General features: G+C 45.1%; 1 protein-coding gene across 1 annotated transcript in view; it reads left to right on the top strand.

The window, feature by feature from the left end:
- Positions 1-17,300, top strand: part of LOC119971294 (multidrug resistance-associated protein 9-like) — a 331,741-nt gene that overhangs the window by 96,574 nt on the left and 217,867 nt on the right. The window contains exons 13-14 of the mRNA XM_038806659.1: positions 2,724-2,757; positions 13,981-14,003. Coding sequence (XP_038662587.1) covers positions 2,724-2,757; positions 13,981-14,003 — 57 coding nt within the window. The remainder of the gene's footprint in view (positions 1-2,723; positions 2,758-13,980; positions 14,004-17,300) is intronic.

Below are 17,300 nucleotides of genomic sequence, written 5' to 3'. Positions count from 1 at the left end.
AAAAAAACACTCCGTGGGAAAACAGTGATTCTAGTCACTCACCAGCTGCAGGTAATGTACTGAAAACTGGACATTGTCATGGGGTTAGAGAGCAAGACATTTTGAGATGAGGATTTAACATGAAGTGCTCCCTTAAACATGTAAAAGTTGGGATAACTCGGGTCACATTTCCCGAGCAAACACCAGAAATGTGGCATCATCACCAAAGATAAAGCAAAATACAAAAACAGAAAGCACTTAAAACACAGATCAGGCCGGGAACCCCTGAGTATGGGCATGAGGTAGAACTGGCAGATATTACACTTGAGCACAATTTCAGAGCAAATAGAACGAGAGGCGGGAAAAAAAAACACAAATACGTGGAATAATCTGTGCTTGTGGAGAACAGGAGAGGTTTAAGAGACAGGAGTAATTTGAAAATGAGACAATGGGAGGGATCATGGGAAAACCAAAGAAACCGGGATTCTCCGGTCCCCCAGCCGCGTGCTTCCTGGCAGTGCGCCGTTCGCTGGAGGCGGGAAGAGAGAATCCAGCATCTTATCAATGGGATTTCCCATTGAAACCACCCCACACCGCTGAAATTTAAACATTGACTTCTGGCTAAATATACCTGCATTCAAAACTCCCAATTTTCTCAGTAGAAAGGTGTGTTTATCCAGGGATGTAAAATTCAGTAAGGTGAAATTTTAATGAAAGGAACTATTTAAGTATATGTGATATACTTCAACATTCATTGCACTAACATTGAATTCTATTTTAGCATTGATTTCTGAAAGGTTCATGCTGCTTGTCAGAATACATGAAGCAGTTTCTCTGGTGACTTACCCCAGTGACAGTAATATTAGACTTTTCTAATTAGAAGCAAATAATGCTATGCAAAAGTATCGCGATTGACAGGTTTGTACAGATATACCCCATGTTCATTTATTTTTAAATTTATCTCCAGTACTTAGAACATTGTAATGAAATTCTTTTATTGGAAGACGGCAAAGTTAAAGAAAAAGGAAAACATGCGTTACTAATGAATGAAAATGGACGCTATGCCAACCTGATCAACAATTACCAAATGAACCAACCAAATGTAAGAAAATCACAGATCATTTATGTTGAGATGTATTACGCGTTTCTGACCAGTCTGTTGCCTTGTACCAGTGAAATCGGTGCTAAAGCCCCAAGCTACATCCGGGTCAGCTGGTGTCAGCCATGGCTCAGTTGGGAGTGCTGTTACCTCAAAGATACAAGGTTCCAGCTGCGAGTGCCATTCCAGGGCTTGAGCACAGTAATCTTTTGGATGAGACATTAAACTGAAGAACCATTTGCCCATTTGGGTGAATGTAAAAGATGCCATGGAACTATTTCCATTCTGGGCAAGGGAGTGTCCCCTGGTGTCCTGGACAGTATTTATCTGTCAATCAACACCACCAAATCAGATTATCTGGTCATTGTCACATTGCTGCTTGTGGGAATTTGTGGTGCTCAAATTGGCGGCTGTGTTTCCCACATTACAATAGTGACTAGCCTTCAAAAAAGTACTTCCTTGGCTGTAAAATGTTTTGAGATGACTGGTGTTTACAAAAGCTCAATTGGGGCAGCAGGGTAGCATGGTGGTTAGCATAAATGCTTCACAGCTCCAGGGTCCCAGGTTCGATTCCCGGCTGGGTCACTGTCTGTGTGGAGTCTGCACGTCCTGCACCCCCTGTGTGCGTGGGTTTCCTCCGGGTGCTCCGGTTTCCTCCCACAGTCCAAAGATGTGCGGGTTAGGTGGATTGGCCATGCTAAATTGCCCGTAGTGTCCTACAAAAAGTAAGGTTAAGGGGGGGTTGTTGGGTTACGGGTATAGGGTGGATACGTGGGTTTGAGTAGGGTGATCATGGCTCGGCACAACATTGAGGGCCGAAGGGCCTGTTCTGTGCTGTACTGTTCTATGTTCTATGTTCTATGAAGGCAAATATTTGTTTTCTTTCATGCATTTATCATTCATAAGGTAATGCAGCATTCCATTCAAGCATATCAGGGCCAATGTATATATATATATATGCATGCAAAGTATTCGTTAAGTGAGAACCTTTGAGAGCATTTCATTCAAAGAAATTAAAACACAAGCAAGATCAGCAATTTTGCAGTCAGGGAGGGAAAACATCAGCTGCTCTGTGAATTTTATGTTGTAACATTAATATTTAGGTCACTGGAGAAATTCTCGAGCTAGCAATGCTTTAATTAGTCAGGGAGCTGCAAGTGGGATAATTAGGCCTTTGCTGTTAAAGAGTTATGTTACAGTCATGTCTCATTAATCCAACTCTTATTAAACTAAACAAGACATTCAAATCTTGTGCTGAAGTCACAATTCAGCTAACAAGGTTATCATTCCACCATTAATCTGACATTTTTGGAAGCATGAATACCTAAAAACGGGCTAAAGATCCGGGTAAGAATGATTGAACATTATAGAACTAACCAAGGAAAAAGATGATCATATATTCTATGAAACAAAGTTAGCTCCTGAGTGTTGGGATCCTGATAATATCATCTATAAATTGTATCTGATATGATTTATTGGAGGACATGTAAACATTGAAAGATACTGTGGAGTTTTCATGAAGTATCTTCAAGAATCAATGGAGGACTTTTGTAGGACTTTCACTCAGTTCATGAAACGGATACGGCAGAATTCATAAAAATGCTAGAGAAGGTTTGTTGGGCCAGGTGGTCCGTTACAATAAAAGGGCCAGGATTGTACTGCGCCTCCCACCCAGCGGGGTATTGTGGTCATTAAATGATCCGCCCGAAAGCATCCCCCCCCCCCCCCCATTCCCTAGTGGGTGGCGGGAAACACGTCGTATCCTGGCCTATAGTTTATTTCAAAAGCGAAAATGAAAGCAATGCAGCAAATCTGTAACAAAAACAGAAAATGTTGGAATTACTCAGGTCAGTCAGCGTTTTCATCAGCTTTGTCAGATCATTGACAGGCTCTATTTCTCTCTCCACAGATGCATGCATTCTTTATTTTCTTGTGAAACACCTCATCAGTACCATTTTAATTTTTCTTCTCAGTTTTTTAAGTCTCAGCTCTTCTGTTTTTTAAAATCTTTTTTATTCTTCTCCTTTTTCACATTTTCTCCCAAATTTACACCCAACAATAAACAATAATCAGTAATGATACCCATGCAATAATCATACCTTCTTCCAACTCTTCCTCCCACTTTGCCTTGATCCCTTCCAGTGGGCGCCTTCGCCTCCTTCAAAATAGCCCGTAAACCGCCGATACTACCCTCTTCTCCAGTCCCCCTGTCGTCAATACCGCCTCCAGCCATGTGGAAGCCGGCTCTACTAGGTAGCTCTGTATCTCCTTTCTGGCAAAGTCTCAAACCTGCATGTATCTAAATATTTCCCCTCCTCCAGCCCATACTTCGCTCCCAGTTCCTTAAATCCCGTAAAGCGATTCCAAGAAACAAATCTTTTAGTGTCCGAATTCCTTTCTCCTCCCATCTCCGAAAATTTCCATCCCACTTCCCTGGCTCAAATCTATGCTTCCCCCAAATTGGCATTACCCTTGACCGTGCCCCCAACCCAAAGTACTATCGAAACTGCCTCCAAATTCTGAACAAAGCTATTAGTACCGGACTCCCTCTGTAACTCCCCGGGACCGTCGGGAGTGGCGCTGTCGTTAGCGCCTTCAATCCCGACCCTCTACCCAAACTCTTCTCCATTCTGACCCATTGGGAGTCGGCCCCTCTTACCCAGCTCTGTACCTTCTCCACATTGGCCTCCCTATAATAATACATCAGAAGACCCAAACCCCCTGCCTGCCTTCCTCCCTATTGTAGCACCTTTTCAATTCTGGCCACCTTCCCTCTCCATATGTACGAGGTAATCATCCCTTCAATCTGTCAAAAGAATGTCTTTAGCAGGAAAATCGGCAGGCATTGAAAAATAAACAGGAATTTGGTCTGCACATTCATTTTAACCGCCTGTACCCAACCCGACAGTGACAGAGGGACACCATCCCACCTTGCCAGATCAGCTTTCACCCTCCCCACCAAAGTAGAAATGTTGTACCTATGGAGCACCCCCCCCCCCCCCCCCTCACCCCAGTTTCGAGCAACCTGCACCCCCAGGTATCTAAAGTGAGTCCCTGCCTTATGGAATGGCAGCCCCCCCATCCTTGGCCGAGACACCACTAAATATTCACTCTTGTCTAGAGTTAATTTGTACCCTGAGAAAGACCAAACACCCAAAGCAGCTCCAGTATTCCCCCTATTGACACACTTGGTTCCGACACGTATAATAACAAGTCATCGGCATATAAGGGCACCCTACGCTCTATCACCCCCGCACTATCCCTTTCCATACCCCCGAGATTCTTAATGTGATGGCCAATGGCTCAATCATGAGTGCAAACAGCAGGGGCGACATAGGACATCCTTGCCTAGTCCTACGGTGGAGAGTAAAGTATTCTGAGCTGATGTTATTTGTGCGGACACTGGCCCTTGGCTCCTTATATAATAGCTTTACCCAGTCCACAAATCTGGGTCCAATTCCAAACCGCTCCAGAACTGCCATATAGTACCCCCATTCTACCCGGTCAAACGCTTTCTCTTCGTCCAATGCTGCAAACACCTCCGTTTCCTTCCCCTCCATCAGTACCATAACCATGTTCAATTCCCTCCTAATGTTCGAAAAGAGCTGCCTCCCTCTCACAAACCCTGTCTGATCTTCACTTATCACCTACGGGAGGCACTCCTCTAGCCTACCTGCCAGTACCTTCACCAACATCTTTGGGTCCACGTTTAAAAGTGATATGGGCCTATACGACCCAACTCGGTCGGATCCTTATCTTTCTTAAGTAACAGGGAAATCGATGCCTACCCCAAAGTTTGTGGTAACACCCCCTTCCCTATCGCCTCCTCAAACATCCCCACCATCAGGGGTGCCAACTTATCCTTGAATTTTTTATAATATTCCACCGGAAACCCATCCGGCCCTGCCACCTTCCCTGACTGCGTCCTCTCAATCGCATCTTTATCTCCTGCTCCACTATCATCCCCTCTAATGTAGCCCTGTCCCCTCCCCTAACCTCAGGTACTCCAGCCCATCGAGAAATTCCTCCATCTCCCGGCTTCCCCCAGGTGGCTCTGACCTGTACAACCTCTCATAGAATTCCTTAAATACCTTGTTAATCTGATCTGGAGCTACCACCAACTTCCCTGCCCTCTCCTGCACCTGGACAATTTCCCTTGCCGCAGCCTCCCTACGGAGCTGACCCACCAATGTATGGCCCGCTATCTCTCCATGCTCGTAAACTGTCCCCCTTGCTCGCCTCAATTGGCGTACTACCTTCTTGGTAGGTAGTCGGTCAAAGCTCGCCTGGAGTTCCTTCCTCTTTAACAACTGCGCTGGGTCCCTATCTTCTGTATACCTCCTGTCTACCTCCAGCATCTCATCTATTAACCTCTGACATTCCAACCTCTCGTCATTGTCACCCCTCACCATCGCTTTTAAAGCCTCCCAGACAACTGCCTTCAACACCTCACCCGTGCAGTTAAAACCTATATTCTTCGATTACTTTTTCAATTTTGTGACAGAACTCTCGGTACCCCAACAGTCCCACATCTAACTTCCACCCTGGTCTCTGTACCATCCCCTTCTCAAGTACCATATCCACCCATGTAAGCATGATCTGATATTGCAATTGCTGAGTCCTCCGACCCTTCAACCCCAGCCAGCAGCACCTTCCTCACCATGAAAAAGTCAATCCGTGAGTACACCTTATGGACCGCCGAGAAAAATGAGTACTCCCACTCCCTCGGATGCAGGAACCTCCAAGGGTCCAGCCCTCCCATTTCCACCATTAGCCCAGCCACACCTTCGCCACCCCCCCCCCCCCCCCTTGATGGGACCAGCGAGCGTGGCTGTGACCTGTTCAATTTGGGCTCCTGCACCAAGTTCCAGTCCCCTTCCACTATCAGTTTGTGTGTGTCCAAGTCGGGGATGGCCCCAAACACCTTCTTTGCGAATCCCACATTGTCCCAATTGGGACCATATACTTGACTTCACATGGTTGTAGAATTTAATTTTTTGGTCAGCAAAAGGGTACGGTTCGAGATGGAGAAGGTGGTTGCCAGTTGACTTACCAGTGCCACTAACCTCCCCTCCAGCGCCCCTATCACAATCACATATCTACCCCCCTGATCTGCAACCACCTTCTCCATCTCGAACCGTACCCTTTTGCTGACCAAAAAATTAAATTCTACAACCATGTGAAGTCAAGTAAGTTGCAATATAGGTCAGTGAAAAGAAAGTTATAACATTTATACATTTTCCAACTCCCCAATCACAGTCCACGATTCCTTTTGCAGCCCCACCCTTCACTTCTGTCCCAAGCCTTCTGCCTTCCTGAACGCCTCAGCCGCCTCCGCCGTTTCAAAATAAAAATCTTTGGTGTTGTACGTCACCCTCAGCTTTGCCGGGTATACCATACCAAATCACAGTCCCTTGTTGTACAGTGCCCTCTTCACTCGGCTGAACGCTGCTCGCCTCTTTGCCGACTCCACCATCGAGTCCTGGTAAATCCGAACTCTAGCACCATCCCACTGCACCTCCCGCTTCTGCTTCGGTTTAACACCTTCTCCTTCATGTGGTATTTATGGAAGCAGATAATTACTGCTCTTGGCGGCTCATTTACTTTGGGTTTCGGCCTTAACGACCAATGAGCTTCTTCCAGTTCATACCGGAAGTGGTCTTCACCCTCCCCCATCAACTCTGCCAGCCTCTTCGCAAAGTACTGACATGGCCCTGAGCCCTCTGCCCTATCAGGCAAGCCCACAATTCTCATATTTTGCTGCCTCGAGCGATTCTCCAAGTCCTCGAGCTTTGTTCAGAGTCCTCTGTTGGCCTTCACCACCCTCTGTAGTTCATCTGCCATCGAGGTGAGCTGGTCGCTGTGCTGTGACATGGCCTCCTCTACTTCCTTAACCTTTGCACCCTGTTCTCTCACCTCGGCCGATGTCTTTGCAACATCCACCCTCGCCGGGGTGATTGCCTCCTCCACCAATGATCTCAGTGCGACCGCCATCTCCTTCCTCAAAGCCTCCACGTGCCTCGCAAACTGCTTCTCCAGCTCCACAGCCATCAGCTCGGTCAATCTTTCCACTGAAAGTAGTGCGGCCCCACCACACGGTCCGGCATCCGCCATGTTGTCAGCGCTTTTACTGGTCCTCTCCTTTGGCGGCGAACCCGCATTTCCTCCCTTCTTCACAGCTGTTTTTGGCATCCCTGAACCACTTAGTATTTTTCTCCTTCTTTCTTCAATCTCGAGATAAATAAATAAATAATAAAATAAAAATAAAATAATAAAAATTATAATAAAAATAATTTTAAAATACTTTTTTATATTTAAAAAATTCAAAAATCAAAGTTCAAAACATCTTTTCTCCTGGGGCCAGACTTCAAACATTCAATTTCAGCAGGGGCAACCCGGTGTGCGCTGCTCCCTCTCTACATTTATGATGGATTCAGGCCTCGCCTCAGGCCACGTACCTCCCCCGCCGCTTGCTTCGGGCTCGATGCCCCTGTTCCTTCGTTCACGGGAGTCCCCACCGGCCCCAAACTGGCCCGACCCGCGCCCGTCCGTCAGGCCACAACGGCCAAAGAAATCGCGACCAGCCAAACCATGGGGAAACCTTTGGAAAACGCTGAAATGCCGCCGACCAGCGGGAGCCTCCCTCCAGCGCAACCGCTTGCGTGCGCCACCGGAAGTCAAGCCTCAGCTCTTCTGACTGGAAGGCTGATTTGTTAATTGGTTGCCCCCAGTGTGGAATGATGCTGGCAGGGAACCGGTCAGGAAATCGGTGGCCCACAGTCATTGATTTCTATCCAATTAAATGAATAAGCAGAAAACCTGGGGCTTCACCTTATGGTTTCTTACTCAGAGCTCTCAAGAGTGCCGCTCTGCACTGCGAGTGCCAGATCAAGAAATCAGCCTTTGTTCTCTTGTCGACTTTGTAGTGATCTGCATCACTATTTCTACACAAGGGGCTAATGTAAATACACTACAACCAAGTAACCACTAGAGGGAGCACTCGAGAGGTATAAAATAGACGGACGGGATCCAGGATCTCACTCTTCACAGGAACGGCAGCTAGTAAGCAAGACATAGACAGACAGCTCAGATGTAACATACAGTATAAGCTCTGGAAAGAGACCAAACTTACTCAATAATGCATCTACTTCAACTGTAAGACTACGAGCTTTATTCAGACACAAGGAATAATATAGACTTAATTTGTTTAATGCAATTGTTATTTGCAAATCTACATTGTTGATGTTTGCTTCTTCTCTGAACTTACTCACTGTTTGCTGTTGTACTTTCTGTCACAATGTCCTGCAGTGTTAATAATATTTTCTGTGTATTACAGAACGTAATCACTTCTCAAATGAAATTACATTTCTGTGTAACGTAGTTGAGAAAGATTTCCTTTGTGTGATCTGACTGTATTCATAAAGACTGGGCTTAGAATTTCACCAGATATCAAAATCTTCATTCAATACCCCACCATGCTTATTATTTCAAATTAAAAATAGGACCTTCATTGCCAGCAGAAAGTCCATGTTTATGTACATATCAAGCAACCAGCAAATCGAAAATGATGAACTAATGGTATCTGGCTATTCGAGCAGTAGAGCAAAGACGGGTTGAGCACTACTTTTTAGATCAGGAAGATTGAAGGTGTTCAATGTTCCAGGAGTTGCAGTACTATGGTGCTTACTGAGCACCTGTTCAGTATTCACTGAGCGAGCGATATGTAACAGTGCCAAGTCACAGAGTGAGAGAGTTTAGCAAAGATTATCTCTAGATCAAGTCATCTAGTGTATTAGCCAAGGGATAGAGTTGCCAGTTTCAGACGAGTGTCAGGACACCAGGCTTTAAATGCACCAATTCTTTACCTTTCCTCCTTAACTTATTATAACTTTGTATCCAGTCATTAAATATATACTGAAAACAAAACTTTAGGTTAGATATTTTTTCTGAATATGGTTTAAAAATCTATAAACTTGGGCCAGCTGTTTCTCATTCCTACTTAATAGTTTGTTTCCTTTTATTTAATTTCAAATCCGGATTGCAAATGTAAGCTTTCAGCCATAGGATGGATGTTCATCTTCTTCTCTAGTTTTAAATGTGAGAAAGCTCTTAATTATATGAAACCTTTATTCATCATAAAAATAAGGAAAAGTAATGCAAGATTCCAAAGATATGCTTGTTAGGTGAATTGGACATTCTGAATTATTCCTCAGTGTACCCGAACTGGCGGCAGAGTGTGGCTACTAGGGGATTTTCACAGTAATTTCATTGCAGTGTTAATGTAAGCCTACTTGGGACACGAATAAAGATTATTAGATTATTATTAAGTGACGTACTATCATGAGACTCTGCCCAAGGAAATATGTAACGTCGGCAAATCCTTCTCTTCACTTAGAGCAAATACTTACTCAGCGGCTCTTACTCAGCAATAACTTGCTCATGGATGCTCAGTTTGGCTCACTCAGTTCCTGACCTCATTACAGCCTTGGTTCAAAAATGGACAAAAGGGCTGAATGCCAGAGGTGAGGTGAGAGTGACTGTCCTTGACATCAAGGCAGCATTTGACTGAGCATGGCATCAAGGAGCCCTCGCTAAACTGGAGTCAATGGGAATCCGGGGGAAAACTCTCCATTGGTTGAAGTCAAAGGAAGATGGTTGTGATGGTTGGAGTTCAATCATCTCAGCTTAAGGACATCATTGCAGGAGTTCCTCAGGGTAATGTCCTCGGCCCAACCATCTTCAGCTGCATAATCAATGATCTCCTTTCTAGGTTAGAAGTGGAGATGTTTGCGTATGACTGCACAATGTTCAGCACCATTCACAACTCCTCAGATAATGAAGCAGTCCATGTCCAAGTGCAGCAAGACCTGGACAATATCCAGGCTTGGGCTGGCAAGTGGCAAGTTACATTTGAGCCAGGCAATGATCATCTCCTACAAGAGGGCCTAACCACTGCCCCGTGACATTCAATGGCATTGCCATCACTGAATCCCCCACAATCAACATCCTGAGGGTTACCATCAATCAGAAACTTAACTGGACTAGCCACATTAATACTGTGGCTTCAAGGGCAGGTCAAAGGTTAGGAATCCGACAGCGAGTAACTCACCTCCTGACCTCCCAAAGCTTGTCCACCATCTAAAAAGCACAAGTTAGGAGTGTAATGGAATACTCTCCACTTGCCTGGATGAGTGCAACTCCAACAACACATAAGAAGGTCGACACCATCCAGGACAAAGCAATCCGCTTGATTGTTCACCCTCCCACAAAAATTCGAACTCTCCACACCAACGAACATCTACAAGGTGCATTGCAGTAACTCACCCAGGTTCCTTAGATAGCACCTTCCAAACCCACGACCACTACCATCTAGATGGACAAGAGCAGTGGACACCTAGGAACCCCATCACCTGGAGATTTCCCTCCATGTCACTCACGACCCGGACTTGGGAATATATCACCGTTCCTTCATTAATGCTGGGCCAACACCCTGGAACGCCCTCCCTAACAGCACAGTGGGTGTACCTACACCATATTGACTGCAGCAGTTCAAAAAGGCAACTCACCACCACCTTCTGAAGGGCAACTAGGGATGGGCAATAAATGCTGGCCTAACCAGCGACGCCCACATCCCATAAATGAATTTTAAAAATAAGGAAAGATGCAAATTCAAAATAACAAAGAAAATGATTATGAAAACAGACATGTGGCTTATGGTGCAACAACATCAAGAATTTGTTCAATCCAGGACACTAGATTGAGTTGGATCCAAAATCCTCTCTGCAAGTTCAGAACCGGTCAAATTCCTGTCATTGAGATCAGCCTGAGATGCATAAACGCATATTAGAAAGACCAGTAAAGGTATTTAGTCATCGCCCACAAGAGGCTATCACATCTCATTCTGTTGGACAGAGAGAGAGAGAGAGAGATAAATGGTAATAAAGTCTGAGGGCATCAATCAACATCACGTATGGGAGACACCCCTCACAGGTAATTCAGGGATTAAACACACACCACTGGCATCATTCTACACCACACACTGGCCACCTAGCCAACTGAGCTAACCCCACAGAGAGACTTGAACAATTATACTACAAATGCTATGTCAATTTACAGTTCAATATTTCTTCCATTCTGCATTTAGTGTTCAGAAGAGCATAACAGGATACCACTTCAATCTGATACAGGAAAGTTGGATGGAACCTCTCCTTCAAGCACATGGTTAAAAGGCTCAGACAATGCTGGTAAGTGTGCCATCTTTAAGAAGGGCATTTTGCATAAAATCGTATTACTCAGGAACAGAGGTAGGCCATTGAAATCTTCAAGTATGTTCTGCCATTCAATTAGATCATATTCATGCACCTCTGCTCCATATCATTTGTAGCCTTGCCGAAAGAAACATACTGATCTCAGTCTTCGGAATTAGCTGGGCATCCACAGCCTTTTAGAAGCGAGTTTACCACTACCATTTATGATTTTAAAAATGCTTCTTGATTTCATTCTTAATTAGTCTTTCTTTAATGTTGTTCTAAATTTGCTCACCACGCAGAGGAAACTCTTTCTCTGTGCCTCCCCTTTTTGAATCTGTCTTTCACTTTAAAACGATAAAGTAAATCACCCCTCAACCTTCTAAGTTTATGCATCCTGCCCTCGTAATCTAATGTATTAAAGTATTTTGTACAATGAACCATATGCTAACTTTGTAATAGATTATAATTGGATATGAAACTCTTTTAAAAGGTCCAGTTCCTAATAAAAGATTAGTCCCTCTTAGGCAGCAATGGATATTCAGTCATCAATAGACCTTTCTCATACAAGGCGGCAGCTAAGGAGATCTTGTCATCCAGATTTCCAGCTGGAAGACCATCAACCTTTATATATTGAGGGTACGAGCAAAGTAAGAGTTCTACCCCATCAGCAAGCTCTGGATCTATTTCTATACATTTTTCCTCCTCCTTGGGGTAGTCTCAATATCACTAATGTCCTTTAGGAAAGGAAATCTACCATCCTTGACTGGTTTGGTCAAGACGTGACTTCAGATCCACAGCAATGTGGTTGACTTTTAAAGGTCCTCTGAAACGGTCTAGCAAACCTGTCAATTGTACCAAACTACAAGAGCACAATCAACAAAGGAATGAAACCGGATGGGCGACCTGGCATTGACCTCGGCAACTATATAGTCAGGAGGGAGTTGTCCTAGGAGTCTGCAAAATTTGATCCCATGAAGTCTCATGACACCAGGTACACATGGACAAGAAAACTTCCTGGTGATTACTACCCACTTCTCCTCCTCAGCAGATTAATCAGTGCTCCGCCATGTCGAACCCCAACTGGAAAAAGTACTGAGGGCAGCAAGGACACACATTGTACTCTGAGTGGAGGACCAACGAAAGGGAAAACCATACGTGACATTGTCCTCATCAATCTACCTGCCCCAAAGGTATCTGTCCATGACACTATTGGTGGGAGAGTCAACAGCACAGTCCTTGTGGAGACAAAGTCCCATCTTCACGTTGCGAATACTCTCCATCAGGTTATGTGGCACTATACTCTGTTAAATGGGAAATGTTTAGGACAGATATAGCAATTCAAAACTGGGCACCCATGAGGCTGTGGGCTATCAGCAGCAGAACTGTACTCAACCACAATCTGTAACCCGACAGCCCAGCATATCCTTCACTCTTTCATTACCATCAAGCTGTAAATCAACCCTGAGTCAATGAAGAGTGGAGGAGGATATGACAGGAGTACCATCAGGCGTACCTAAATTTAGGTGTCAATCTGGTGAAGCTATAACACAGGACTACATGCATGTCAAATAATGGAAGCAGCATGTGATAAACAGAACTAAGTGATTCCACAAATAATGGATATCAGACCTAAGCTCTGCTGTCCTGCCACATCCAGTCATGAATGACAGTGGACCCGGGTAACTGTCCATGTGGAGTTTGCACATTCTCTCCCCGTGTCTGCACGGGTCTCACTCACACAACCCAAAAGATGTGCAAGGTAGGTGGATTGGCAATGCTGATTTGCCCCTTAATTCGAAAAAAAAGAATTGGGTGCTCTAAATTTTTTTTTTTTTTTTAAAGTGAATGATGATGGACAATTAACCAACTGGACAAAAAAGTTCACCAAATATTAAATATCCCCCTCCGCACTAATGGGTGAGGGTGAGAGGGCACAGCACATCAAGAGACAAGGCCAAAGAATTTGGAAGCCATTTTCAGCCAGAGGTGCTGGGAGGACGACCCAACACGGCCTCCTCCTGAGGCCTCCAGTATCACAGATGTCAGACGTTAACCTGTTCAATTCACTCCACGTAACAATATTCTGGTAGTAGTACCGAAGGCTTGAGCTCCAAAACCCGCCGCAACCACCAGCATCCACCCCCCCCCCCCCCCCCCCCCCCCCATCCCCCCAACCCTCACCCTGACCCCATCACCCGGCAATACTGGCATCTACCTGACAATATGGAAAATTGCCCAGGTATGTCCAGTCCACAAAAAGCAAGACAACTCCAACCCGGCCAATGACCGCCCCATCAATCTACACTCAATCATCAGCAAGGTGATGGAAGATGTCATGTCAACAGTACTATAAAGCAGCACTTAAAAAGGATTAACCTGCTCACTGACGCTCAGTTTGGGTTCCGACAGGGCCACTCAGCTCATGACCTGATTACAGCTTTGGTCCAAACATGGACAAAAGAGGTAAATGTAAGAGATGAGATGAGACTGACTGCCCCTGACATCAAGGCAACATTTGAGTACCGCTTCAAGGAGCCATTGCAAAACTGGAGTCAATGAGAATCAGGGGGGAAATTCTCTGCTGGTTGGAGTTATGCACAGCACAAAGGAAGATTGTTGTGGTTGTTGAAGGTCAATGACCTAAATCCCAAGACATCACTGCAACAGTTCCTCAGGTTAGTGTCCTCAGCCCAATCTTTTTCAGCTGAGCTTCCCTCTCTTATAAAGTCAGAAGTGGGAATGTTCACAGAATCACAGAATAATAAAATGCAGAAGAGGCTCTTTGGCCTTTTGGAATGAAAAACACCTGACTTGCCTATCTAATCTCACTTGTCAGCACTTGGCCCACAGCCTTGAATGTTAAGACATGCCAAGTGTGCATCCAGGTACTTTTTAAAGGATGTGAGCCAGCCCGCCTCGACCACCCTCCCAGGCAATGCATTCCAACTGTCATCTGGGTAAAACAGCTCTTCCTCAAATCCCCCCAAATCTCCTGCCCCTCACCTTGAACTTGTGTCCCCTTGTATCTGAGCCTTCAACTAAAGGGAACAGTCCAATGCTGGCATCTCCACATCATATTCAACAAGACTTGGACAAAATTCTAGCTCAGGCTGTTAAGTAAAATTCATGCCACACAAGTGCCAGGCCATGACCATCTCCAACAAGAGAAAATCTAACCATCTCCCCATGACATTCAATGGCATTACCATCACTGAATCCCCTACGATCGATATCCTGTTGATTGATACGATTAACCACAATCTTAACTGGACCAGCCATAAAAATTATGTGGCCCAAGAGCAGATGAGAGGTTGGACTTTCTGAGGCTAGTAACTCATCTCACTACCCAAAGCATGTCCGCTATCTTCAGGCACAAGTCAGGAGTGTGATGGAATACTCTCCACTTGTCTGGATGAGTGCAGCTCCAAGTCAAGAAGCTTAATACCATCCAGAACAAAGCAGCCCGCTTGATTGGCACCTCAACCACAACCTTATGCATTTACTCCCTCGATCACTGCCGAACAGTATCAGCAACGTGCACCATCTATGCACAGCAACAACTTATCCAACCTCCTTCGAAATTACCTTCCACACCTCCACCAATTAGAAGGACAAATGCAACAAATACTTGGAACACCACCACCTGCAAGTTCCCCTCCGAGTCATGCATCATCCTGACTTTGAAGTATATCCCTGTTCCTTCACCGTTGCAGGGTCAAAACTCTGGGACTCACTTCCAAATAGAACTCTGTGTGTACTTACATCATATGGACTGCAGCAGTTCAAGGAGGCAGCTCCTGACCACCTTCTCGTGGGCAAATAGGGATTGGCACTAAATGCTGGCCTGACCAGCAATGCCAACATCTCAGGAAAGAATAACAAATTAATCTGCGCTCTACCGTCCACGACGCCAATGTCCCTTTCCTGATACGTAAGGTCACAAAGTAAAAACAGTACGAGGATAGGGTCTAACCCACACTCCATAAAACTGAAGCATCATTTTGACATTCCAACCCTTTTACAATAAAGGCTTTTTGGTTACTTCTTGAGCCTGCTCACCGGCTTTTACTGATTTATGTACATAGACACCAAAATCATTTCACTTCTCACCAACTCCGAGTGTCTCATTATTCTGAAATTAATTACTCAATGCAGTTTCAAACGCAGTTTGACAAAACTGTTTTGTAATTGTTAGCATTCGATATGACTGATGAGACAAATGATTCAACGGAAGAAAACACCAAGAATGCAAAAGCAAATCAGCTGGATGGAAATCAGAAAAAAGGTAAATTTATATTAAAGTTTTTACATCAGCTTTGTGCTGCATTCAAATTTGCTGTGATCGGAATGCCAATTCTAACTTCAGCTGTCACACCACTAGGTGGTGCTGTATTATATTTTAACATCCAAATTGCTCAAAATGTATGCTGCAACCAATTATTTTTGTAGTGTAAAGGATTCATGTAAATAGACAGTGTAAATCACCAGCAATGTAAGGTCACATGACAGCAGAATATGTTGAAAGATAGTTCTAATAAAAGTTTACCAACAGCCTTGTCTCCGGCAGTCTCCCAATCCTTTCTCATTTTTATAAATTTAGAGTACCAATTATTTTTTTTTCAATTGAGGGGCAATTTAGCATGACCAATTCACCTCCAGTGCACATCTTTGGGTTGTGGGGGTGAAACTCACTCAGACACGGGGAGAATGTGCAAACTCCACACCGACAAGGCCGGGATCGAACCCGAGTCCTCAGCGCTGTGAAGCAGCAGTGGTAACCACTACGCTACTGTGCCGCCCTACTCGCTCTCAATCCTAACCAAGGACAATTTCACCTGAGATCCACAATGATGATAACAGATGGAGATAGTGGTAAAGGTAATGGAATAAGCACCAGGTAACTGGTCCGGTGACTGAAAAAGCAGCATGCAAAATCACTGGAAGGGAAAGATGTTGTGGGAACAAGTGCCAAAGGAAGGCTAAAGTGAAGGAAAGCCTTGGGGAAAATCCTACCCTTGCCAGAGTGCCTCAACTATGTGGTAGACCTGGATCAAGTAGCAGACCTGGTGTCATGAGTTTATCAGGTACAGAACTGCTTCAGAACTAGCAGAGCAGCCGAGTAAGGGATAGGTCAGTACCCTTATCTTTCTAGCTGGGGCGGCCAGTTTAGCTTATTTGGCTGGACAGCCAGATTGTCTCATGAGGTTCAGAGTTTCCTGATAGCGCCAACACCCTTGTTGTTGGAAGAGGTATTGATACAGGGGGAATGGAGAAGGAGGTGCTGTCAGCGATCTACGGGAGGATTTTGAGAGAGGACAGGGTGCCCATGGAGGGGAGTAAACCCAAGTGGGAGGAAGAGATGGGGAGGTTATGGAAGATAGTTTGTGGTATGAGATGCTCTGGACGGTGAACGGCCCAACCTCATGCTGAGGTTGGGGATGATACAGTTGAAGATCATGTATAGGGTCACCTCATGAGGGAGAGGATGAGCCGACTCTTTGAGGGAGTGGAGGATGTATGTGAGCATTGTGGGAAGGGCCCCGCAAACCATTTACATGTGGTCTGTCCGAAGCTGAAGAGCTATTGGAGGGAGGTTTTCAATATTATCTCAGGGGTGCTACACATGAACCGGGAACAAGGGCACCTAGAAGCCATTTTTGGGGTGTCGGACCAGCCCAAGCTGCAGACGGGTGCTGATGTTTTAGCCATCGCCTCGCTGATTGCCCAGAGGCGGGTCCTGTTGGGGTGGAGACCAGCTTCTCCACCCTCTGCCTTAGCTTGGCGGGGGGAACCTGCTGGAATTTCGGAATCTCGAGAAGGTGAAATTTAAGCTGAGGGCATGAAGGAAGGGTTCTACAATTCAAGGGGACTGTTTATTTAGCATGTTTGAGAATTGGGGGAAGGGGGGCTGGGGTTATTGTTGCTTTGATTATACTGTACACTGATTGACTGTTAATTTTTTACCTGGAACA

The sequence above is a fragment of the Scyliorhinus canicula genome, chromosome 9, assembly GCF_902713615.1.
Source record: "Scyliorhinus canicula chromosome 9, sScyCan1.1, whole genome shotgun sequence".
NCBI classification, from domain to species: Eukaryota; Metazoa; Chordata; class Chondrichthyes; order Carcharhiniformes; family Scyliorhinidae; genus Scyliorhinus; species Scyliorhinus canicula.
This window is presented reverse-complemented; position numbering and strand designations above follow the sequence as displayed.